This window comes from Eulemur rufifrons, chromosome 29 (genome assembly GCF_041146395.1).
Source record: "Eulemur rufifrons isolate Redbay chromosome 29, OSU_ERuf_1, whole genome shotgun sequence".
Taxonomy (NCBI): Eukaryota; Metazoa; Chordata; class Mammalia; order Primates; family Lemuridae; genus Eulemur; species Eulemur rufifrons.
Genome location: NC_091011.1, coordinates 29,437,016 through 29,463,446, shown reverse-complemented (window position 1 = coordinate 29,463,446; position 26,431 = coordinate 29,437,016). Strand labels below are relative to the sequence as shown.

Below are 26,431 nucleotides of genomic sequence, written 5' to 3'. Positions count from 1 at the left end.
TTTTCATGGAAAATGGGGATGGGCTAAGTTGACACTTCAAAAGGCACTAGACTGCAGCAAAGTTGACTAGGTTCAAGCAATCAGTATGCCAAATCTTCTCTAAACACTTAATGTGGAAATATATTTTGGGACTTTCTCCAAGGACATATTTTACATATCTCTCAATGTTGTTACAAAGGTTCTCTACCACTTGTATGAGTCCAGTGAGACAGAACACTTGTACAAGTTGGGCAAAGCAGATTTATTACTCACAGCTAGGCATCAAGAATAAACAGAAGCCTAGGATACATGGGGTGAGTCAGTCCTCAAAAGCCCAGGAAAGCTGTTAAGGATGGATGGATGAAGTCTTTTCTGTGTGTGCCCAATGTCCCACTGCAGCTGAGAGACTCTAAAATCACTCTGCTCTGGGTTTTTGTTTGTTTGTTTGTTTTACCCCAGATACCACTAGGATCACTGAGAATAAGCATTGCAGTACATCTTTTTCTTGGAGGACCAAGGACACAACGCAGACTGTTTCTGACATTACCTTCCTATCTCAGGATGTTGCATTCTACAGTTATTCTGAGAACTACAAGAGGGAAGGGGGAGAGCTAGGTTGTCCAAGACCATCCAAGGACCTCTCAAGTATATTCCTAGGGGATCAATTTGGGGACAGGAGCAGATCATAAGACTAGGATTCTGAGGAACACATTTTGGGAAATGCTGGATTAATTAATAATACAGGCATATCTCATTTGACTGTGCTTTGCTTTATTGTGCTTCACAAATATTGTATTTTGTTTTGTTTTTACAAACTTATGGTTCAAGGCAATCCTATATTGGTGAAGTCTACTGGTACCATTTTTCCAACATCATGTGATCACTTCATGTCTGTGTCATATTTTAGTAATTCTTGTAATATTTCAGACTTTCATTATTAATATTATAATATCTGTCTTGGCGATCTGTGATCTTTGATGTTACTATTTGTAATTGTTTTGGGTTGCCATGAATTGTGCTCATAAAAGCAAATTTAATCAATAAAAGTGTGTGTTTTGACTGCTCCACCTACCAGCTATTCCCCTCTTTCACTTTCCTTGGACCTTCCTATTCTATGAGACACAAGAATAGTGAAATTAGGCCAAGTAATGACCCTACAATGGCCTCTAAGTGCTCAAGTAAAAGGAAGAGTTGCTCATGTCTCACTTCAAATCAAAAGTTAGAAATGATGAAGCTTAGTGAGGAAGGCATGTGGAAAGCTGACATAAGCCAAGCTAGACTTCTTGCACCATTTAGCCAAGTTCTGAGTGCAAACAAAAAGTTCTTGAAGGACATTAAAAGTGTTACTCCAGTGAACACGTGAATGATAAGAAAGCAAAACAGCCTTATTGCTGATATGGACAAAATTTTAGTAGTCTGAACAGAAGATCAAATCAGCCACAACATTCTCTTAAGTAAAAGCCTAATCCAGAGCAAGGTCCTAACTCTCTTCAATTCTATGAACGCTGAGAGAGGTGAGGAAGCTGCAGAAGAAGTTTGATGCTAGCAGAGGTTGGTTCACAGCTTAATGGCACTATCGTCCCTGACAGGTGCAAGATTTGTGACTTCCTCCACAACTTCTATAGATAACACTGCAGTCCTAAATCCCTAAGATCTATGATTCCATAGATAACATTAGTGTTGTAAATCTTAAGACTGGTCTTTGAGATTCTGCATTCTGGAGACCTACTGACGCCAGCCAGATTCATGGATAGGCTTGGGAACAGATCCAACAGCCCTGAAATCCCCTACCCAGAAAATCTCCCAACTGAAAAGATAATTTCTGCATCTCAACTCTATGAGCTCATCCCCCACCAATTAGCAGACCCAATTCCCTAGCCCTTTGCCCGCCAAACTATCTTTTAAAACCCTTTCTCCCAAATTCTCGGGGAGATGGATTTGAGAAATTCCTCCCATCTCCTCACATGGCGCCTGTGATACTAAGCTCTTTCTCTGCTGTAACTCCTGCTGTCTCAGTGTATTGGCTTCCTCTAGGGCAGCAGGCAATGAACCTGGTGGGGCTGTGACAATCTGTTTTAAACATACACTTAGCCAGCCTAGTAGGCAGGCATTTACACACCAAGGAGACACAAATGAGGCTGTGTGTTCTTGCTTCATGAAACTCAAGAAAATAAATCTTATGCTCCGTGTAACAAGACTTTAACTTGCATTAAGTAATATTCATTCATCATTTAATATTAATACATATTTATTGAGCGCCTACAATACGCCAGTATCTGATACTGCCGGAAAGAAAACACCAACCCTGCTCCTATGAAGCTTACACTAATGGGAGACACTTTAGTGTGTTCCACTGCCCAATTATCCAAAAAAGATAATCACATAATTACATCTGGGAAATCTGTCTTGGGCATACAGGAGGGCAGGCATAACCTCCGACCAGCTCTGAGATTACATGCACCCCGCGCGGGCTGCAACCAACGCACCTGGGGCACCCGTACAGTGACTCTGGTTGCTCCGAGCGGCGCGCGGCTGTGACGCAAGGCTGCGTCGCGCGAGGCCCCGCCCCCTACTCCCTTCATAGAGCTCCCCCCCACCCCACTCCCTTGAGCGAAGTGCGCAGGCTCCGCGGCCGGGCTAGGCTTCCACTCAGGACTCAACCCAGCCGGCTACGTCGCCAGCCTTAGAGGTTCCTGAGGGGCCGCCAGGCCTTATCCTTCCGCAGTGGCCGAGACGCCGCCGCCCACTTGGAAGCTCGGTGCTGCAGCCGCGGTCCCGACCGCCGTGTTTTATCAGAATTCCGAGAGTTCCCAGAGTGAGACCCCTCGCCCAGGCCGGCAAGCCCGGGGCGTGAACCGAGCTGAGGGAGGATGGCAGCCTCCGGGGTCGAGAAGAGCAGCAAGAAGAAGACAGAGAAGAAACTTGCTGCTCGAGAAGAAGCTAAATTGTTGGCGGGTTTCATGGGCGTCATGAATAACATGCGGAAACAGGTACCGCCTCTCTGGGGGTGACCGACGACAGTGGGGAGGTGGTCCGCGACTCGGACCCCTGGCTCCCGGGGCCGGACCCCGCGCCCCGTGGTTCGCGACCCTCTTCCTCAGTCCTCGCGCCTCATTCCATTTTCGCACGCAGGCGAGTCCGCTGTTAGTAGAGGGTCGTGTTAAATAGTTCTCGAGCGAAAGCGTCGCCTCGTGTGCCGATGGTGTGGCTCCCAAGTGAGACTCTTGGGGACTCCTCGGGCTGGCACTTGGTGTCGGGTATTGCTTGTGTAACAGCTCTGCCCTAGTTATCTCTTTGTGAGGCGAGGATCCTTCCACTGGCGAGCGGTTTTAAGGTGTCGTGAGATCTTGTGTGAGGAAGCCCATTGGCGCAGCCCAAACCCAAGCTCCCAAAGGGAGAAGAGTTGCTGCCCTGAAATCAGCTACTCTTCAGTAAGGATCCCCGCCCCCTCTTGTGTTACCCGGGTGGAGCTAGTTGAAGACAAATCCTCCTTTAACTGTTAATTTAGAGCAGAAACAGACGTCGATAAATACCATGTCATCTTCTAAGGGCACTGAGCTCTTTGTTCTGTCTTTGATGTGTGGTGCATTCATGAAAGTCTGCAGCACGTCGACAAAAGGTGGGTTATGAAAAGAACAGATTTTAACGTTGGAGAAGATACGCTAGCGAGGTTTAGTTTTTAAAATTCTGTAATATCTACTATACTGATAAGCATAGAAAAGTCACTCGATTACTTTTTTGTTTCCGTAACCTTTGTTTATGGAAAATGAGCCAAGGAGATTGCGGGCATGTTTGGGTTTCGTTGACTTTGGTACTGTTTTTCAAGAGGACAGAGCAGGATATGAGTAAATGCAAAACTTTGTTTGTCTAGTGGTTCTGCTGGGAATATGGACAAGAGTGGAGGAATTTAAAAAAATTTTTTTTTAAGATATTGACTTGGAGTTTCTTTAAGCAAACGTTGACTGCAGGGATCTCGTCTTTGTTCACCAGCTCCTGGCACAGTGCATGAGTGCAATAGATAGCTATGGGAATGCCTTAATCTTTCCTGGCCTTTGTGCCTAAGTAGCTGTGAATGCCTGAATTTATTTTATATAACTTTCATGTCTCTGTTTTTCACATTCATGTTCCTTTCATGTAAACCTTTTTGTGCTTGCAATGCCACTGACTTCAAATTGTTGATGCATTTAACTATTGTCTGCCTGTAATGGTAGCTGAACACAGTTCACCAGCACTCAAACTTGTTGTGGAATCATTAGGTACTCTCCACTCCCTCAGATATATGTGTATTCCTTCGTAGACTACAGCACCGTTTAAAGCATTGCCTCACTCCCTAAATAGGGTGCAGCTGGGTTGCAGCATCAAATGTTTACTTGAGGAGGGGATTGTCTGAGATTATAGGTTTAGCTCTTCAGGTTTCAAAATTGGCTCACATTTCTTAAACTTAGCTTTGGACTATATTGATATCCGTTTATTTACTGTTACAATAGAAATACAGTTACTGAAAAATCAGGGTTTTGTTACCAAGTAGGAAGGGGATATGGATACTTAATGAGCAACAAGGGATCTCTTCCACGATGGTTAACCTTAATCTGCCCCATTTTTTGTCAGTGGTTTTGCATGTAATTCAAACAATTCTAATAGCACTTTTATCAACTTCATGGAATTCTGCATCTTTTGCAAGATGTGCAGTTTTTCACTTTGCAGTTGATTTACATTATGTTTATATTGTATTTTCTGTTTAACATCGTAACACAGGAAAGACTTCAGAGAGAATGACAAGGTCAGTTGATGGGGAATTGGCAGAAATAGTAGCTGATCTGTGCCAAAGAAGGAATGTTTGAATGGGAACCAATTTTGTAAATGCTCTTGTTCTTTAGGAAATATTTTTGTGTCGTGACTATTTTCGCTTCCCCTTATGACCTCATTGCTTTGGGGATCAGGATAGTGGATGAAAAGGACCCCTTCTGTGTACATCCAGGAACATTTCTCCAAGAATTTGAAAATGCTGAGATTAACATACCTCAATTCCAATCGCTGCTCTACCATTAATTCATTTTGTGATCTTAGATAACATAATTTAGGTCATTCCATCTCTCTGTAGCATAGTGGCCAATTCTATACATAGAGGCAAAAGGGAGTTCTGCAGATCCAGCAGCCTCAGCTTCTTGTAGAGCCTTTTCCTATATTTTTCTTGTCATTTCTAGCCTTTTGTTTTTAAGTTAACTTTCTAGTGAAGTATAGGATACACATAAGAAGGCACAAGTCATAAACATGCAGCTCAGTGAATCATTACAAAGTGAACATCCCACAAGAAGAAGAAGAGAACATGACCAGTATATGAGAGGTTCCCCCTTATACCCGTCTCAGTCACTAACCCCCCATTGGTAACCACTCTTCTGTCACACCATAGATTCATTTTTACTGCTTTTGAGCTTATCTAAATGGAATCATATAGTATAAACTCTCATGTTTTGATTTCTTAAAGCCAACATTATATTTGTGAGATTCATCTGTTTTGTGTGTAGCACTAGTTCTTCCTTGTGGTATATATGTGTATGTGTGTGTGTATGTGTGTGTATATATACATATATATAGTGTTCCGTATGAAAATACCACAATTTATCTGTTCTATCATTACGGACATTTGGGTTATTTTCAGTTTGGGACTATTAAGGATAATACTAGAGAGAGACTCTACAAGGCGGGGCTGGGTCATAATCACTGTCACCCATATGCACTTCCTGTTGCTATTAAAGAAGTTCACGAGTTCATTTGAGGGATATGTTTTGAGACCTTCCTGAGTACCATTATAGTCTGCAGTTTCCACATGTTAAATAAATTAAAGCATAATTGGAACTTAAACTTAAAGTCCTTATTGAGAGTTATATGAAAGAACCACAAAGCTGATTTGAGGATTAGGTACTGGCCAGTCAACTGGGCTTACCTACTAGCTAAAATGGCTTGGCGTCTACACACTTCAAGACTATAAATTGCTACATGTCAGGCTGGCGCGGTGGCTCACACCTGTAATCCTAGCACTGTGGGAGGCCGAGGCAGGAGGATCGCTCAAGGTCAGGAGTTCGAGACCAGCCTGAGCAAGAGCGGAAAAAAAAAAAAAAAATTGCTACATGTCATTATCTTTAGGGTTTCATGTGAATAACCAGTGTTAAACCCTCAATAATAGTAACACTTTTTGAGTACTTACTCTGTACCAACCACTCTGCAAAGTGCTTTATGTACTTTGTCTCATTTAATTCTCATAACTACTTTTCTTTTTTAGAGACAGAGTCTCACTCTGTTGCCCAGGCTAGAGTGCCATGGCGTCAGCCTAGCTCACAGCAACCTCAGACTCCTGGGCTCAAGCAATCCTGCCTCAGTCTCCTGAGTAGCTGGGACTAGAGGCATGCATCACCATGCCCAGCTAAATTTTTCTATAAATTTTTAGTTGTCCAGTTCATTTCTTTCTATTTTTAGTAGAGACGGCGTCTCGCTCTTGCTCAGGCTGGTCTCGAATTCCTGAGCTCAAACAATCCACCCGCCTTGGCCTCCCACAGTGCTAGGATTACAGGCCCGGCCTCACAACTCCTATTGACAACTTCCATCATCCCTACCTTCCTATTCTTAACCCTATTTTTTTTTACATTTTTCTTTTTTTTAGACCGAGTGTCACTCTGTCACTCTAATTTTTTGTATGTATTTTTAGTTGTCCGGCTAATTTCTTTCTATTTTTAGTAGAGACGGGTTCTCGCTCTTGCTCAGGCTGTTCTCAAACTCCTGACCTGGAGCGATCCTCCTGCCTTGGCCTCCCAGAATGCTGGGATTACAGGCGTGAGCCACCGCACCTGGCCTCTTAACTCTATTTTATCTTCTCTTTTTGTCCAGCTTGGGAGCTATTGTCTCTCTCTTCACTTTCTTTCCAATGCCCCAGCTTTCTTGACTTTCTGCCCTTTTTTTTAATGTCTATCTGTCAAAACTTCAGCATTGATGACTATTTACCTTCTTTGTGCAAGGCTTCCAAGCACAGCTGAAGAATATTTCATTTTTGGGTAATCTTTTACCACATAAGTCCTTGGCCACTAATTTCAACTGGGCTGTCAGTACTGGAGAACAATCCTAGTTTTTATTTATTTTGCTGTTTTTCTCTAATCTGAGTCCCTTCTCTGGACCCTCACTTTCAGCAGACCACCTCTCTTTTGACATCATGGATAAATATGTCATAAGTCTAGAACTATCTAACTTTTAACTTTCTGCCACCAAACCTATAAACCTATTTCGGAACTTTCCCATTTTTCTTTTCATCCTGCTACAACGGAGATGGTACCTCTTTTTCTATCTAAGGCTAGTACTTCTTCTTCTCTGCTGGTTTCTTGCTTTCAGCATTTAAGCATGTTTTAACCTCTCCAGCTTTTGAACCAAGCAACCAACCAATAAATCCATGCCCCCATTCTTAGTCTCAACATTCCCCTCTAAATAATACCTCTCTCCCCATGTTTTTTTTTTTTTTTTTTTTTTTTTTTTTTTGAGACAGAGTCTCACTTTGTTGCCCAGGCTAGAGTGAGTGCCGTGGCATCAGCTCACAGCAACCTCAAACTCCTGAGCTCAAGGGATCCTCCTGTCTCAGCCTCCCGAGTAGTTGGGACTACAGGCATGCACCACCATGCCCGGCTAATTTTTTCTATATATATTTTTAGCTGTCCATATAATTTCTTTCTATTTTTAGTAGAGATGGGGTCTCGCTCTTGCTCAGGCTGGTCTCGAACTCCTGAGCTCAAACGATCCGCCCACCTCGGCCTCCCAGAGTGCTAGGATTACAGGCGTGAGCCACCACGCCCGGCCTCTCTCCCCATGTTAAAACCAAAAGTTTTAAGTAAAATCACTGTGTTTCTTTACTCACCATTTACTTATTCCCCTGTTTCAGTTTGGCTTCTTAGCTCAATCATTCAAATGAATACTTACGGAGAACCCACTGTTTTGCTAGAGTGCGGGGTAGCAGTGGTGAGCAAAACCTGACAGTCCCTATCCTCAGGCAGTTTATAGTTTAATAGAAAAGTGAGGTAGCCAAGCAATCACAGAAATACATGTAAAATTGCAACAGTGGTGGGTATTATTAAGGAGAATAACATGATGCAATGAGGGCATATGGACGGGTGATTTGACCATCAGGAAGGTTTCCCTAAGGAAGTGGTAATTGAGAGCTGAAATAAAAGTAGTGTTACCTAGGTAAAGATAAGAGGGAAGAACTTCTTATGTAGAGGGAAAAACGTGCGGAGGCTCTGAGTTGGAGACCTACTTTATTATAGATTGGCAAGTACGAGAGATTGATTAAAGGTCAGCATGACTGGAGCACAGAACATAAGGCGGAAGATGGTACAAGATGTAACTGGAGAAACAGCTAGAGACCTGCCCATGCATAGCTTCATAAGTCAGATTAGGGGGTTTTGCTCTTAATCCAAAACCCTTGTAAGTATGTGTGCAAGTAGGGGTGGGTGGGTAATATCTGTTTTTCTTTTGAAAAAGATGAGTTACTACTCTAGTGAATGAATTAGGGAACTCTCAGAGTGGCCGCTAGCAGACCAAACAGGCAATTGTTACAATAGTCCAGTGAGACATTATGGTCCTTTGGACTGAGGTGATGATGGCAGCAAACAGCAATAACCATGAAGAAAGGATGATATAGTCAAAAGATTTAGGAGGTAAAATGAACAGGACTTGTTGATGATAACTACCATGCATGATTGTGATAACTAAATTTAGATAACCAAATTAAGATAGCTGAAAATATAACCTAGTAACAAGTAAGATCTCAATAAATGTGGCTATCTTTGTTTCTGTTGTGATGCTAGTGGTTGATTGGAAACTGAGGGATTCAATGCAGGATGTTATTTATGACCTCGAGGGTTCTAGAATGCATAACTAGATGAAGGATGACACTTCACTGAGAGAGGAGGTATTGAAAAGGGATCAAGGTATTGGGGAAAGGTTTGTAATTTGTGTTTTAGATATGTTTAATTAGTGATGCCATTGGGACATTGACTCATATTTGACAAGTTGACAGGTCTGGAGAGTTGTGGGTTAGTGATATAATTTTGTGAATTATCTACAGATGGAAGATAACTTCTTTATTGAAGCTGTGGGGAGTCAAGAGTCTATGATAAAGACTAAGGAATAAGCTTATAAAGGAGATGAAATAGGAATAGCCAGAAGGGTAGGAGAAAAATTAGACTTTTGAAAATCAGGGACGAAATTGTTTCAGAAGGAGGATCACAGAAGTCAGGATGGCCAAGCTATCTAAGGTGCTGCATTCAGAAGCATAACTGCAAATTTTGAAGCCATTGAGAGGTCAGAATAAGATTGAAACTAAAAATGCTTATAGCAGTAGGAACACAGAGGGGTTTGTTAACTGCAGTGAGAGTTATTTTGATTGTGAGACAGATGGGAGTCAGATAGGTGTGAGCTGAAATGAGTAGAATATGAGGAAATTGAGACAGCTTTTTTGAGAAATTTGGCCCTGAGGGAATTAAGGGAGTCAAGTGAAGGTTGATTGCTTGATTTTATTTATTTAAATGGGAGAGAGATGAGTGGCTTTATACTTGATCTTAGCCAAATGGTTGAGAAGTGATAGGTAAGTGGCTTTAAAAACTAGTGGGAAAATCCATTTTAGATGTAGAGGTTGAATATATATGAGACAGAATGGGTGGGTAACTGATAGATAATTCCCAAGATGAGATCCAAAGTAAATATTGTACAGGTCCTTTTCCATAAGAAGTGGGAAGAAGGAGAGGGTTGGTAGGTAGGTATGTTTGGAATCAAAAGGATAAAGGAGTTTCTATCCAAAGACTTCTGTTTTCCCTGAGAAATAGGAGATGAGATCATCTGCTAAAATGGAGGTGGAAGAAGCTGGAGGTTGGGGAAAGTAGTCTTTGTGAAGAATGGAAATGGTTTGAGGGCTGAGAGTGTTTTTGAAGTTCCTATTGAGGTTGTCATGAATTTATAATGAATATTCATCCATAACCTGGCCTTCAGAGCTCTATCTTTTGTTCTTTTTACCTGAAGAGGAGGTAAAAATAAGGAGGCCAAAATGGGCAGGTTGCAGAGGAAACATTTTTATCTTACTTGGTTTAACCATTCTTCTTTTGGGTCCCCAAATCTCTAAACTAGCAGAACCCACTAACAGAAAGACTAATTGCTGAAATCAGAAACAAATTTTTTGTAAGTAAATCATTAAGAATAATATTGAGGGGAACCTCTTCCATTTCTTGGTTGCCAGACTGTTTTTCTGGCAACAGGGAAACTATTTTGTCTGTATAAATTATATGAGATTAGCTCATTTGAGAATGGATTCTGCTATATAAATAAGGTTTGAAAAGCACTGAAATAAAAGGCTTTTTCCTGGAAGGAGAATGGTGTGTATGTGTGTGTGTATGTATCTGTCTGTATATGGTGGTAGAGGCAGAGGTAAAGAGACTGAGGGAACTGGAAGAGAAGAACATTTCTGACTTTGACTCAAAAGAAAGGAAATGGGATATCTTGAGCTCCTATCTGTCTCACTTCCTAACTTTGCCCAATGAAAGAGGAGTTGCTAATCTAATTTAGAATTTAAGACATTGCTGTTTTATTAATGGTGAAATTACTCTGTTAAGAACTACATTCTTCTACTTAAGGACTCCATCTGCTAAGTGGGACAGGTAAGATGCATTGTATGATGGACTCCATAAGCTGGGTTTGGGCCCAGTCATCTCCCTCTCTTTTCCCTTGGGAGGACATATGAATATGAAAATATCAAGATTTAGATTATTGGGATATGCAGGGGTGATTAAAAGGCCTATCTATATCAGCTTCTCAAATAAAACCTCATTTTTCAACTTTTACTAGAGAAGCACTGCATATGCAGGATTAGCAAGTACTTGACCTTTGATCAATAATGTGTTGCCTCATTGATCAATAATGTGATGTCTTATTTGGTTATTGATTCTTATATAAACTCCCTGAGTTGAGAGTCTCAGAGGGTCAAATGGTAGGATTCAGACACCATAGCCCTACCCTAAAGCCATAAGTTCTTATTTCCAAGTTTGCCTTGTCTTTTGGGTTTTCTATTTTCTCTCTAGCACAGGGAATGCTTTGTTCTATTTTAAATGCTTATATGTCTGGTCTCCTCTACCAGTAACTCTTCTTTTGTATATCCTCCAAAGACCAACTTAGGAGGTTGTTTAAATTTTTACCCTAGAAAGCTTTGAAATAGGTAAATATCCATTAAGTAAGCACTACCTGTTGGAGTTTTACTTCTGTTTCCCATCTTGAATTTTTCTAAGCCAAGGTGTCATTGATAGCTCTCCAGATACTCTGCAGTGAACCAATGATGAGTTAAAGCATTCTGTCTTATTCCATGTTAGCAATATAAAATCCCCCAAATTTGACTGTTTTGAGCCCTTTCATTAATAAATTCCCACATCTATGTTCTCTCTCTGCATTAACATTAAAGGCAGTTGAATTCCAAATATTGGCTCCCCCTGGTTTCTTATACTGCTCAGTCTCTTCAGCCAAAAAATATTAGCTTAAGTTAAGCTACAGTCAGGGTAGCTTCTTCAGCAGCTGCAATGTGGGCTGTCTTCCACTGGAATGGATTTAGTTAGTTTAGCACCCTCCAAAGCTGAATTTCTCCAATTTCAAGGTAATTGGTGCCATACTTTTTCAGTATGTCAGAGGGTCCCTGGGATTCTTAAAATTAGCACAGCATCGTTTCTACCCTAACAGACCTAAAAAGATACAAGCAAATCTCCCAAAGAAAAAAAGAAGCTTTTGGCTTTGACAGGTTGAGGTTGCTAGTCTGTGTTGGCTGTCTATAACCTATAGACTAAACTCAGCTGGGAGGAAACATCCATCAAGAGGCTAATAGGGGCACTGTTTACCATCTATAAAAGAGAGCTCATCTATGCATAATGATGCTTCTCAGGTATAGAACACATTATTTTTCTTAGGCAATTGCTAGAAATTTGCCAGAGTCAGAGTGATATACTCAGCCTTCAGGTCTCCTAGAATTTCCCTTCTTGCCCTTTTGTCAACACTGCACATTTAAAGCTTGATTTTAATTTCTTTTTTGAACCCTGTGTTCCTGACAACCCAGTGCTGAAATGATTGAGTTCTGTCTAGTGACAAAGCCCTCCCTCATTTTGAAGAGAAGAGTGATCCACATTTGTAGCAGGCAGTTCTGCAGAGCAGTTTGTGGCCTTTATTCTCTACAATTCTGATCTTCCTGATTATTCTGCACCTTTGTGTCCCCATTATGATCCTGTCATGCTGTGAAATTGCTCATGTCTGTGCATCCTGTCTCTTGGAGGAGTCTTTCTTCCTTTCTTCTCCATTTGTCTCAGCTGAAGAATGACCTTAACATTCCTTTAAGGCCTATAGTTCCATAGGGACCAATACGTCCTTTACACCATGCTCATCAAAACGTTGCCTTTCCTCAATATTTGAATTTTCCAGGCCTTGCAAACTCAGTGGCAGCAAACATGTTCCTTTCTGTTACCTATTTGTGTCAAAATGGGTTATGTCTCTAGTGTCCAGTTTTCCTCTGTTATACATTTGTTCCTTTCAGGCAGCCCCAGCTGACTTGTTAACCTGCTTAAATTAGATCTTTTCCTTTCTGTATCATGTAGAACATTTCTTAGGTTAGAATACTTTCCTTCTTTTTCCTTTCCTTTTGATTTTGTGCCCAGATGTTTGTTTTGATGACATATTATACTTCTTCCTCTAATGCCTTTCCTACAGTTTCCCATGGAAAATAAGAGGTTCCATGTGTTCAGGATTGATTCAGTTACTGCCAGCCTTCACCACCCTCAGAAAGTTAATTCCAATTATGGGAACTCCAGCATCTACCTTAGGCCTGGGCCATTTTGGGGTTATTTGACTTCCATTAATGTTATCTAGTACTCTCCCTTAGAGTCTTAATTCCACAAACTTCCCCATTCCGCTATAGCATATGCCACAACTGTATTCCCATCAATGTCACCTTGAAAATTACTTAATAATGCAAGAAATATTCTATTACTGATTTTCCTTTTCAGATCTATCAGAACTTATTGTAATCACCCATTATAGTTGTCCCAGTCTTAAAGGGAAGTCCTCTAAGTTTTTAAAAAATTCTTTAGCTTTAAGAGGAATTTTATAAAATTTTCTTAGATCTAGGCTTTTTCTGAGAGAGCTTTTAATCCACTCCTGAATTCTTCTCTTCTTCCATTCCTCTTTGGTCCATAACACCTTCCTTGAATAAATAACAACAAAATTAGCTCTTTTTTTCTTAACCTCATCTCTTGAAGGGCAGTTATACCAAAATGTATCTCCTTTCCCATTCAAAGCTATTGGGCCTGGCTTGTTATACATTTCCCTTAAGGAAGGAAATGCCTTCTCTCACTTTGAGAGTCTTCCCTTGTTTTTCTTTCACTTTCCCACTTGCCTTATTCTGGTTGTATATATGTTTAAGTTCATCCTGGTTTTCTTTGCTTTTTGGAACAAGCATTATTCCTAGAGGTCTTTTTAATTTTTCTCTCAACCTTTGAGTTTATTATGGCTCTGTTGAGGATTTTCTGGTAACTCGATTCAAGATGATTTATCCTATGTAACTATATAATAAGGGCCCCATTTCCCTTTATCTTTTCAGTGATTTAAATCCACTACCCAACTATATAGGTGAATCTACAGTCTGCTCAGGGATTTATACCCAGTGGCAACTTGAAATCACTCAGGGAAGGACTGATTGTAGAACCTTGTTGACAAGCCATATAAACCCAAAGGTTAGTCATTCCTCAGTCCCCTCCTTGGTATTACAATGAATTTGGGGCTGTTGATTGCATGCCTTCTACTAGTGACAGCACATACTATTAAAAGCTAAAATCTCATACAATGCTTTAGAGCTTACATGGACCTAGCTGCCTTTTACAGTCCTGACTGGCAAACTCAATAAAGAACAAAAGGTCATTGTACCAACAGATGCTTAAAGTGCCTGCCTGTTTTGGGGTGAGCCTTTCCTAGAGCCAAAGGACTCTTCCTGCAAAAGCCCACCAAGCTTGCAAGCACTAAAGCTGCACCAAAGTCTCTGTCTTCTTCTGTGATGCTTGAGTGTCTATACTTACAGATTTGAGAGGCTCTTCACTACCAGTTCTGAATAATTGAGAAGTAGACATAGAGACAGATAAATTAATGGTGAAGACAGACTGGAGGATGTGGCTTTGACTTGAGCATAAAATTGGGCTTCCTGTTTTATCTCCCCTAAACTAAACTTAACCCACCCCATCTGAGGCAGAGCAGCTGATTAATAGGAACAATCTTCCCCTGCCCCCAATGAACTATGTCCCAATTTAGGGGCAGACTTAGGGAAGAAGAATGAGCCAGGAGACCTGGCTGTGTGTGGTCAGTGACCTCTGCCACACTCTTGTCTATCCTGTAGTCACTCTTCCACTCATGATGGGTGGAGAAAAGGACTGAAGCTTCCTTCCCAGAGGAAGAGGGAGTTACATTATGAGTGAAGAATCTAATGTTTTCCCTAAATGGTTAAGTTCTTCCTATAACATTTTTTCAAATATCTGATCTCTCAACACATTATTTTAAATTGATAGACTCTATTCTATAGAGCAGTTTTAGGTTTATAGGAAAATTAAGCAGAAAGTACAGAGAGCTTCCATTTATTCCCTCACCTCCCTCCCCCCAGTTACTCCTATTATTAACATTGTGCATTAGTGTGGTATGTTTGTTAGAATTGATGAGTCATTGTTGTTACATTATTATTAATTAAAGTCCATAGTTTACATTAGGGTTTACCCTTTGTTGTACATGTTATGGGTTTTGACAAATGAATAATGACTTGTATCCACCATAGTATCCTACAGAATAGTTTCACTGCCATAAACATTCCCTGGTCTCGGCCGGGCGCGGTGGCTCACGCCTGTAATCCTAGCACTCTGGGAGGCCGAGGTGGGTGGATCGTTTGAGCTCAGGAGTTCGAGACCAGCCTGAGCAAGAGCGAGACCCCATCTCTACTAAAAATAGAAAGAAATTATATGGACAGCTAAAAATATATATAGAAAAAATTAGCCGGGCATGGTGGTGCATGCCTGTAGTCCCAGCTACTCGGGGGGCTGAGACAGGAGGATTGCTTGAGCCCAGGAGTTTGAGGTTGCTGTGAGCTAGGCTGACGCCACGGCACTCACTCTAGCCTGGGCAACAGAGTGAGACTCTGTCTCAAAAAAAAAAAAACAAAAAACATTCCCTGGTCTCTACCTTCTGACCATATTTTTGAAATAGTATCCTTATCTCATATCAAATTCCCACTTAATGAAGATCCCTCACATTTCTTATGTTTATTTCTCAATCTCTAATTATCTTGTTGCTGCTGTGACTTGAAATTTTTTTTTTCTCTTTTGTGTTCCTTTATGGCTTGTCACATATGGGATAGCTAATTGCTTTTTCATATTTATCTTATTTGTGTCTGGCCATTTTACTGACTTTTCGTGTTAGTTCTATAATTGTTGAGTTGATTTATCCCTATTTTCTTACTGATTTGCTAAAATTTCCGAAACAATGTTGGATAATAGTAATGAAAAGGATATGTATACCTTTTTTCAAACTTGAATGAGAATGCCTCTGCTATTTCACTATTACATGTGATGTTTACTGTTGATCTCTGACAAATGACTTCAGTATACAGACACATCATTTTATTTATTAAAGTGTCTTAGGAAATTAACTTTTAATTTTATCACACACTCTTGGCATCTATGGAAATTTTTCTACATGAAGTTTTTCTCTTTTAGCCTATTTATATGATAAATTACAGTAATAGAGTCATTGTTTTTGACTTCTCCTTGCATTCCTAGAATAATATTTGATTAATCCCCTTCTGGATGCAGTTAGCAAGTAGTTGACAGATGCATAAATAAGTCCCTAAAGGAAGAAAAACATGCAAAGAAAATTTGATCAAAATAGCACCTGGCACTTTAACTGGCATATTAAAAAGAAGACAGCAAGGAAGCATAATACATAGCATAAAAGAAGATGGCATATATAAGATGAAGCATGTTAAATATGAAGGATTGAACTAAACCCTGCTAAAAATTATCTTAGATGGTAAGAACTTCAGACTAAGTCATGATGAAATCTATGCTGGTCATAAGAGACTAAAGATAACACTTATAAATATAACACATACAAAGAGAGAACAATTAAGAGAGAACAAATAAACAGAAGAATTGCAAGTTGGGTTTTTTTCTTAAGTTTAACCAGTGAACTTTTATTGTTCAAAAGTTAGTTTTTTTGTTTTTGTTTTAGGTTTCTCACTCTTCAGCTCATCTAGGACCTGTTGTCTCTCATATTCTCCAACTTACCTGGGTCTGTATCTCTTCCCATTTCTTGTCTGTGACTATACCTCTTCCAAATTGATATTATTGAAAATTATCAATCTATCTTATTATAATCAAGTAAATGTACCATTTGGATACAGAAGGCTCATCCCATTTCACCCACACGCACAGAACATTAATATCTAACTGGAGATTAATCTTAGACTAAAACTCAGTTGCTGTACAAAGATCTCCATTTCTCCAACTTCCTTTAGTGCCTGTGAATTTACTTTACTTATAAACTATTCTTGAGAGTATGCCTTGGGAATGGTTTTGCTTAATTTTGGTTTAGCCCTGTGTCTGTGTTTGTTTTTTGTTTTTTTTGTTTTTTGTTTTTTGTGGTTTTTTTGAGACAGAGTCTCACTGTGTTGCCCTGAGTACAGTGCCGGGGCATCAGCCTAGCTCACAGCAACCTCAAACTCCTGGGCTCAAGCGATCCTCTTGCCTCAACCTCTTGAGTACCTGGGACTATGGGCATACGCTACCACACCCTGCTAATTTTTCTATTTTTAATAGAGATGGAGTCTCGCTCTTGCTCAGCCTGGTCTCGAACTCCAGAGCTCAAACGATCCACCCACCTTGGCCTCCCAGAATGCTAGGATTACAGGCGTGAGCCACGGCAGCTGGCGTAGCCCTATGTTTTATGGAAGTTTTCATCAGTAGCCATAGATTCCTCCCCTGTAAGAACCTTATGATCTGATACAATCTGATTTGCTTGCTATTTTCTTCCTCTTCCCTCTTCTTCCTGCTTCCCTCTTACCTCTCCCCTTACTCTCCTTTCTCTCAAGCAACTTGATCAGCTTATTTTGGTGATAACCAAATAGTTAGCTTAGTTTTGCTATTTGGTATGTTTTGGTGTGGTATATACAGAATCACCAGAGAACTATGCCTACTCTGTACTCCCTCACCATATAAAAGGAAATGAAAATATAAAAATTTAAGACACTATGGAATAAAAATATCTTTAGCTATAAGTAATCTGCATATAATTTCTAAGCAATAGTCTATAGGCCTTATTTTTTAAAATCTTCAAAGAAGCTGTAAAAATGAAATTTTAATTCATTTCTTAGCCTGCTATTTGGGGCCCATTTTCTCTCTCATTCTAAACATTAACATTTTATTTCGATTTTTATTCACAAAGTAATAAAGTCGTGATTTATCTATCAGAAATAGTAATGATTTATCTATCAGAAACTATAGTAATAGTTTTTATAGTAAAGCACTTAAAATTTGCAAAATGCAAGTCCTTTGAGCTGCTAGCCCATTATTTAGATTTGTGACTGATAGATCGTTTTTTCTCTAAATATATTATTCACTTCATATTCACGGTGCCTAGGACAGTGCTTAATACATTGCAGGCACCAGAGTTTCTGTGAGCCTAACCTGTACATTATATCTTTAACTTCATTAAGAAATCAAAATTTTATTTGACAGAAAGGACATTTATTTTTTCTTTAAATTCATCTATAAGGGTTCCAGTAAATCTTAATTTTCTTCTTTAATATTCCATTTTCCCCACATTTTTATGAAGTATTTACTCTAGAGCTGCCTTCTTTCAGCAGCCTAGAGTGACACTATTTTGGCCTTGGTCAGAAATCACAATGTAAAACTGACTGCTATCCAGCTTCTCTCAGAAGTATATTTGAGAGAAGTGTTATTTAAGGAAAGATTGCTGAAGGGGCATTCAGTTCATCCACTCTGTGTACTCTGAGTTATTTCTGTTTGACGTTAGATCTATGAAAGCTACTTTTTTGGGAAATGCAGTTGTGTGTGCTGGCTTTTATCGAGGATAGATAATTGAAAAAAAATCATATAAAAAGTGATTGCTGTGTTTGAAAAATTATCGGGAGCATTGATATTGTGTCATTTAATTTGTCCCAGAAAACGCTTACCATGAGAAATATCTTAGAATTTGTATCAGAAGGAAAATTTTGGTTTCCCTAAGGGATTAGTAGACTTCTTCATTTCTGATGATGAGGAAATTTTTTTCTTGACTGTCGGGAAAACTCAGTGCCAAATTTTGAACTACATGACGGCAACTCTGTCAGTTCTTCCTAAATATGTCTTAGAAAGAAATTCTCTGCTAGAAAAAGACTGGATTTACATAGAAAATAGCAATAAAGCATTTGGCAAGCACCTGTTTATATATATATGTGTGTGTGTGTGTGTGTGTGTGTGTGTGTGTGTATATACACATAGACAGAGAGAGAGAGAGCATGCTAAGCTAGGCCTAGTGAGCCCTTTTAATTTTATATATTTTTCTTTTGATTAGAAAACATTGTGTGATGTGATCCTCATGGTCCAGGAAAGAAAGATACCTGCTCATCGTGTTGTTCTTGCTGCAGCTAGTCATTTTTTTAACTTAATGTTCACGAGTAAGTATCTTAAGGTAAAACATGCCATTACGTTTTCTATAAAAATTATGTGGAGTCTAAGTGAAAATATGGCATTTTTCCTAGTCTTTAAAGCACTTAAGGCCATAGAACAGTGAAGAGATTGAAAGTGGTCAGGTGATGATTTAGCAAAGGAAAAATATCCTTTCATTAGACCTAAGAGCCTGATACTTTTATTGATGGAGGTACAGCTTCTACTTTAATGCCCAGGGTTTTCTTTGTAACCTCAAGTAGAAAGGCAAAGGAGCAGATAAATCTTATGACATTTTATCTAGCAAGTTAAACTGAAAAAAAGAAAAAATGAGATATAGATAGCATTTTGAACAAGAAAGAACCCTAGATTTGGAATTGAAAACTGGGTCCAAGTCCTGCTTCCTCTACTTAGTACTGTTTTATGAGCTTGATCAGGTTATGTGATGTATCTGCCTTAAGTTTTCTCTTTGGTGCTCCAGCTACCTACTAGTGTTTTTAGGAGGAATGAGAGCTTTGCAAGCTATAGATCCATATATATAATTGTCATTGTTCACGTAGGTTTGTTTCAACTACATCAGAGTCATTTTGCTTGTAGTGATTTAAAAGAGTGCTTAAACTTTAGGAGTTGGGGGAAAACTAAATCTAGTTTTATGTCTGTTTATTTGGACTTTTTTTTTTTAAGAAGTATACAAATTCACTGTCTTCTTAGATTAAGGCATGTATCAAGTATGGAAAGTTAATTTGCATTTATTACAATAATGTTGGATTTGCTGGGGTGTTTCCTTCCAGAGAGACCTATCCTGTTATTCCCCATACTTAACATGGCCTGGAATGTTCTGGTTCCTCAGTTAAACTTGTGGTACTGATGCCATTTATGTTTCTTCTCTTCATTTTAGCTAACATGCTTGAATCAAAGTCCTTTGAAGTAGAGCTCAAAGATGCTGAGCCTGACATTATTGAACAACTTGTGGAATTTGCTTATACTGCTAGGTGAGTTAGGAAGGATCATTTTTGTTTTAGACAAAGTAATATTGGGTTCTACTGTGGCAAAGCATTGTTGTAACGAATTGGTGTGCTATATACTCTTCAAAAGGAAAAACTGCAAGGATGAAAGTTTAAGGATCCTATGCCGTACTAACTCAAGTTTAATTTTTTGTTTGATTTCAGGGGCTAGTAGAATACATTCTACAGTAACATTTAAATAATGGGAAATTAATATTCACTTTAACTTATTTGCAGAATTTCCGTGAATAGCAACAATGTTCAGTCTTTGTTAGATGCAGCAAACCAGTATCAGATTGAACCTGTGAAGAAAATGTGTGTTGATTTTTTGAAAGAACAAGTTGATGCTTCAAATTGTCTTGGTAAGAAATACCAGATTTCTGTTTTTTAAAAAAATTCTCAATGTGTATTTTGACCAAAAAAAAGCATGGTTATAAGTTTCCTCATTTAACCTTAAAGACATTGTCCTCTAGGACGTTTTCTAGTAATAAAATTTAAGAGGAACTTAGAGAGATGCATATTAACCTGGACAGCAACAAGCTCATTAAGTATTATATCAATGTTTTCTAAAATATAAAATGGAATTTATGATGAGTTTTCGTGTATCTAGGACAAGGAATAAGGATTGCACATAGTGGTTTTATGGTATATGGTAATGTAAATATGAATGTTTGCTTTTATTTAGGCACTTATGTGAAGGTCTGTCACAGATGAGGAAACTAAAAGTCTGTAACTTGCCTGAGATCATATAGCTAGTACATGAAGGCGCTGGGATTGAAGTTCAAGTAATCTAATTCTTAGCTACTGTACCATGCTGCCTCTCCACATTGTCAGATATGCTGTTTTATACTAGAAAACATAAAAATCCTAGATTATAAGCTAGGATACTAATTGAGGGACTGCTAGAGCACTCCATTTTGAAGCTATTAATAAAGTATTTTGTAGTTTATGATAGGAGAAGCAGAGAAAGTTGATCAGAGTTTTCCAGAATATGATATGCTTTTCACCAAGAGATGAACTTTAGTGGCACATGAATGAACATCCAGATCTTTGTACAGTAGTCCACTCTTACCTGCAGGATATGTTCCAAGACCCCAGTGGATGCCTGAAACTTCAGATACTACCAAAACCTATGCATGCTATGTTTTTTCCTATATGTATGTATGATAAAGTTTAATTTATAAATTGGAGTAAGAGATTAGCAGCCATAACTAATAATAAAATAGAACAACTGTAACAATATGCCAGCATCACTGCTCTTGCACTTTAGGGCCATGATTAAGTAGATAAGGGTTATTTGAACACAAGCACTGCAATACCAGCACAGACTGTCTGATAACCAAGATGGCTGCTAAGTGGCTAATAGGCAGGTGGGATATATAGTGTAGATATACTAGACAAAGGGATGATTCATGTCCTGGGCAGGATGGAGCAGGATAATACAAGATTTCATCATGCTACTCAGAACAACATGCAATTTCAGACTTATGAGTTGTTTATTTCTGGAGTTTTCCATTTAATGTTTTCAGACCACAGAAAGTGAAATCTTGGATAAGGCGGGGACTACTATAATAACATTTTCCTACCCTGGCTGTGATTCAGAGGCATTAAAGAAAGGAAAGAGGCCTGGAGTAGGAATTCTAGAAAAGCAGGGAGGAAAGAAAAGTGGAATCAAGGAAAGTATGAAGAGAGGCCGGAGAATCTAGTCAATGCTTAGATTTTTGCCCCAGGAGAAAAGATGAGAGGTGCCGGTGTGACAGGAAGGCAAAAGCTAGGGCCAAGGCTCTTGGAGATGCTTGAGAACTTTTGCAAGCCTCCTCTGTCCCTCCTTTTTCTAGGCTTCCCTCCTTCTGGACATTTCAGTACTCCTTCCTGCACACGCCCGCACTAAAAGTAGAGAAAGATCTTGGAAGGCAAGTGGGAAGGGAGCAGAATAAATTTCAGTGGGGAGTAAAAGCCAGAAGAGGGGAATAAAAATGAGAGTTAGCCTAATATCTAGAAAAGGAATCGGACTGGATGAAGCAGGAGGAGAAACAGCTATGCAGGTGAATTCTTTAAAGGAAGACATGGGTCTACGTACTGAAAAGATCCCTGTATTGGGAAATAAAAGACCGGCCTCTAATCCCATGTATGCAAGAGAAACAGTCTGGTATGAGTCCCTCCATCTCTCTGGGCCATAGTTAGGGGCTCCATTCATCAGTAAAATCTATATTCTTGAGATTTAACCTTACTTCCCATTACATAAATAAATATTCTCACAAAATGTATTATAAAAAGGTGATTACTTTAATGAAGTTTTTAGAAGGTGATGGTTTATGTATGTTTCCCTACCTCCTTGGCACTTTAAATGTCCTACTGGGGTGATTCAAGTACGAAGAAAAGATGGTTTTAAAATAGGTAGGAAGTAGATATGGTGGTGCAAAGCATAATGTGGAATTTAGAGTGAGTTTGTGCTAAGCACGTCTTAGGCTTTAGGCTTCTGAGAAGACCATTTAGTAGTTTTACCTCTGGATACCTTCTGTCATCATTGTTTACAAAGCTGGGAGGAAGGGTAGCCCCGCATCCTAGAAAGGAGCCTGATTCTCTGGCTAAGCCTGGGACAAAGACAGTGGCCCACCCAGCTGAGACAAGTGCAATAGCTTGGTAACTAGGGGAACTGTTTCTGCCTGCTTTCTGTTTAGTTCTTAGCATGGCTCTCACTGCCAGCTGATTGGAGAACTCCTGTCTTAGGTTTAACCACCTGTCAATTCTCTTTTGCCCAAAAGATTCCAACAATCTGATTTCCACAAGTGTTAAAGGAACCCATGGCAGCGGATGGAATTGGGCAAAGAGCATTAAAAGTTAAAGGAAACCCAGTAGTTTGAGGAATAGAAAACCAAGCTCAACAGCCAAAATGAATGGTTCACGTAAGGCAAATTTAATGTAAGAAATGGAAGGGAACTTAAAAACAGAAAGGATGTGTTTGAAGAGGAATAAACCCATGATTTTCCAGTTTTTGACACTCAATTGAGTTGAAAATAGAATGGATGTTCCTAAAACTCAAACTAAAGAAGATTAAACAGAGGAAGCTGCCTCGTGATACAAAACAAAAATGCCAAGAAAAGGAAGCCATTAGTGAGAAGATAGAAGAAAAACATGGGAGGAAGATGCAGGAACACCAACATGAACTAGGAATTCCAGAAGGAGAAGGAACAGATGGAGGAAAAGCAAAAATCAAATAATAATAGACTTATCTGGGCTTAAAAAAACTAACTTTCAGACTAAGTTATACTGAGTACTGGCCTGATCAATGAAGTTAGATATATCTTTTTTCACCTCCAAAGATCAAGAGAGAACTTACATTTCGGGTGATGAAAGTGTCCTGAAACTAGATAGTGGTGATGGTGGTACAACATTGTCATTGTAGTAAATGTCACTAATGGTAAATTTTATGTTATGTGTATTTTACCACAATGAAAAATCAATATAAAAAAAGAATTTACAAGCTTTCATAGAGAAGTAGTATGGTAGATTACAAAAAATGACCATAAATTCTTTTCATCTGTATATGTACACCTCTTTGAGATGTGACTTTGTAGCTCCTCCCATCAAGAGGTGTTTTCCTCCCTTGTGATCTGGGTGTGGCCATGTGACTTGCTTTAGCCTGTGGGGCATTAGCAAGTGTGATGTGAGCAGAGGCTTGAAAAATGCTTGTGCTTTGGGACTTGCCCTCCATTGCTGCTGGGAAGTCTTCTGCTGCCACGAAAAGACGGCTAGAGATCATTTGGGGCAGAGATGAGGTGTCCCAGCTGGTGTCCCTAAGACCAACCAGCCTACCTGTTAAATACGTGAATGAAGCCTGTCTAGACCATCCAGCCCTAGCCCAGCAACCAGCTAGCCCAGATCAGAAGAACTACAACTTGACCCATAGAATTATGAGAAATAATACATTTTGTCTTTACGAGCCACTAAATTTGGGGGGTGGTTATCTTGCAGCAACAGATAACTGATACAACAGGTTACTTAGAAAAGAAAGAGAATCAGTATGGGCATTAATCTGTTTTATCTGCAACCTGAAGTTAGAAGATAATAGCACAGGTTTGCAAATGATAAGGGGAGAAAAAAACAATTGTATTTCAAGGCATCATCATTTGGGATATTGCCAGGAAACAATGTATAATCACCTGTGTCCCTTCTGAGAAAAGTGTTGGAAGAAGTACTACACCTAAGTGAGAGGTAAAGAGTTAAAGATAAGGATGTACTGGTTAGGTTTCTTAGTTGCAAGCAAAATAAACTGAATGTCGCTGGTTTAAACAAAGGGAATTTATGGAAAGGCTTATGAGTAACTCACAGAATTGCCTAGAAATCTGAAAAATCAGGCTTAGAAAAAGAATAAGGATTTGGATACACAAACTTGTTTAGATAGATATCACAGGATGTTTTACCCAGTGATCAGAGAACACAAATTGTTTTCAGACACGCTTGGAGTTTTGCAAATACTGATCTCCAGCCATAGAAAATCTGGAGCACCTAAAAGAGAAGAGACACAGGCCACATCCTCTGATTACAGTGCAGTAAAACTAGAAATTAACTATGAACAGATAGCTGTTTCCTCTCACCCCATTCTGAAAACTTGGAAATTTAACTGAAGAATTATTAATATTTAGAAAAGTACTTTTAAAAGAAGTATTAAAAATGAACTTACATGCTATATAGAAACATATGACAGTAAGCACACAATAAATCAAAACCTTTGGAATGTAACCAGAGTATTTCTTAGAAGAAAATTTATAGTATTCAAATGTTTTCCAAATAAATGAATTTATTATTCTTTCTTGACTTAAGTATTCTACTCAAAGAGGTAGGGAAGACTGGGCATAGTGGCTCTCACCTGTAATCCTAGCACTTTGGGAGGCTGAGGCAGGATTACCACTTGAACCCAGGAGTTCAAGATCGGCCTAAGCAACATAGTGAGATCCCGTCTCTACAAAAAAAAGAAAAAAAAATGAGCCAGGTATGATGGCACACGCTTATAGTCCCAGCTACTCCGGAGACTGAGGCAGGAGGATAGCTTGAGCCTGGGAGTTTGAGGCTGCACTCCAGCCTAGATGACAGAGCGCGACCCTGTCTTAGGGAAAAAAAAAAAGGTAGGGAAAATAATTTTGTAAACACCTGATAAAAGTAAAAGAAAATATCCTTTAAAGCATGAATTAACGAGGTAGAAAAATCAAACTAATAGACTGTAGACTTGGCTAGAAAAACAAAAGCTAATTATTTCAAAGAACAGTATAAAGTAGCCACAAATTGAGCAAGTCTGATCAAGAAGAAAAGATCAAAGAACATCAAGAATTAGAACTGTGGATATGAAAGCAAAAGAAAATGACCAAAATTGTCTTAAAAAGCAGAAAACTTGAAGCCAGTAACCACAGAAATAATTGAAAAGGTAAAGATCTGTTCCTCGTTAGTGCTCAAGGCTTGAAGGCTTTATGGGTTAATTCTACCAAGCTTTCAAGCCTTAGATTAATGCTTATGTTATTTAAATTGTTCTAAATCTATAGGAAAGGTAGAAAACTTCCCAGCTCATTGTACTAGGTAGGATTACGATAATGCCAACATTAGACGAAGAACGTGTGTGTGCATGCATAAACACACATAAAACTTCAGACTAATTTCATTTAGAAACACTGATTTTTATAAATGCTTTAAAAAATCAGCAAATTAAGTCCAGCAATGGAATGTATTATAAAAAAGAATACCCCTCTGATGTGGGATGGTGATAGTGGGGAAGGCTGTGTATGTGTGGCGACAGTAGGTGTATGGGGACTCTGTATTTTCCCCTCAATTTTGCTGTGAACCTAAACTGCTCTGAAAAATAAAGTTTATTAATTAAAAATAATACTTTGTGGCTCACGCCTGTAATCCTAGCACTCTGGGAGGCTGAGGCGGGAGGATCCTTTGAGCTCAGGAGTTCGAGACCAGCCTGAGCAAGAGCAAGACCTCGTCTCTACTTAAAAAAATATAAAGAAATTAGCTGGACAACTGAATATATATAGAAAAAATTAGCTGGGCATGGTGGCACATGCTTGTAGTCCCAGCTACTCAGGAGGCTGAGGCAGAAGGATTGCTTGAGCCCAGGAGTTGGAGGTTGCTGTGAGCTCGGCTAACACCACGGCACTCTACCCTGGGCAACAGAGTGAGACTGTGTCTCAAAAATAAATAAATAAATAAATAATAATAATAATACTTTGTGATCAGGTAGGATTTACTTCAAAAATACCACAAAGATATAATCATTTCAATGTCAAGAAATCTAGTAACATAATTTACTGTGCTAACAAGCTATAAGAGAAAAATAAATACTTAAAATTATAGCAACAGATTCTGAAGGCACTTTCGTTATTTCAGTACCAATTTCTGATGTCAAAACAAACACAAAGCCATAAAAACAAACATAAAACCCTTAAAGTAGAAATAGTTCTTGGTAAAAATATCAGAAGTATACAGATGCAGCAGACTTTTCACCATGAGTCTTCAGTATGTGATAGTGAGTACATTTTACAAAGGAGGTGGAAAATGGCAGCTCATCTGACAAGTTGGTTAGCAGGCATCAGTTATGAGAAGCATCATGGTATAAATATGAAAGCATCAAAACTCATTATCTAAAGACAACATAAACTTGAAACATGGAAAATCAAATATAATGAACTGAAAAAAATT

The 26,431-nt window shown here is 39.1% G+C and overlaps 1 protein-coding gene across 2 annotated transcripts in view; it reads left to right on the top strand.

The window, feature by feature from the left end:
- Positions 1-2,632: 2,632 nt before the first annotated feature.
- The window catches only part of KLHL7 (kelch like family member 7), a 59,700-nt gene continuing 35,901 nt past the window's right edge, over positions 2,633-26,431 (top strand). Inside the window, exons 1-5 of one of the 2 annotated variants that reach the window (XM_069461240.1) lie at positions 2,633-2,969; positions 18,640-18,742; positions 19,630-19,723; positions 19,973-20,097; positions 20,691-20,977. In XM_069461240.1, the coding sequence (XP_069317341.1) occupies positions 2,850-2,969; positions 18,640-18,742; positions 19,630-19,723; positions 19,973-20,097; positions 20,691-20,752 (504 nt within the window). In that variant the 5' untranslated portion in view covers positions 2,633-2,849 and the 3' untranslated portion in view covers positions 20,753-20,977. Of the gene's footprint in view, positions 2,970-18,639; positions 18,743-19,629; positions 19,724-19,972; positions 20,098-20,690; positions 20,978-26,431 lie in introns of those variants that run through there. The other variant, XM_069461239.1, reaches the window with a different exon arrangement.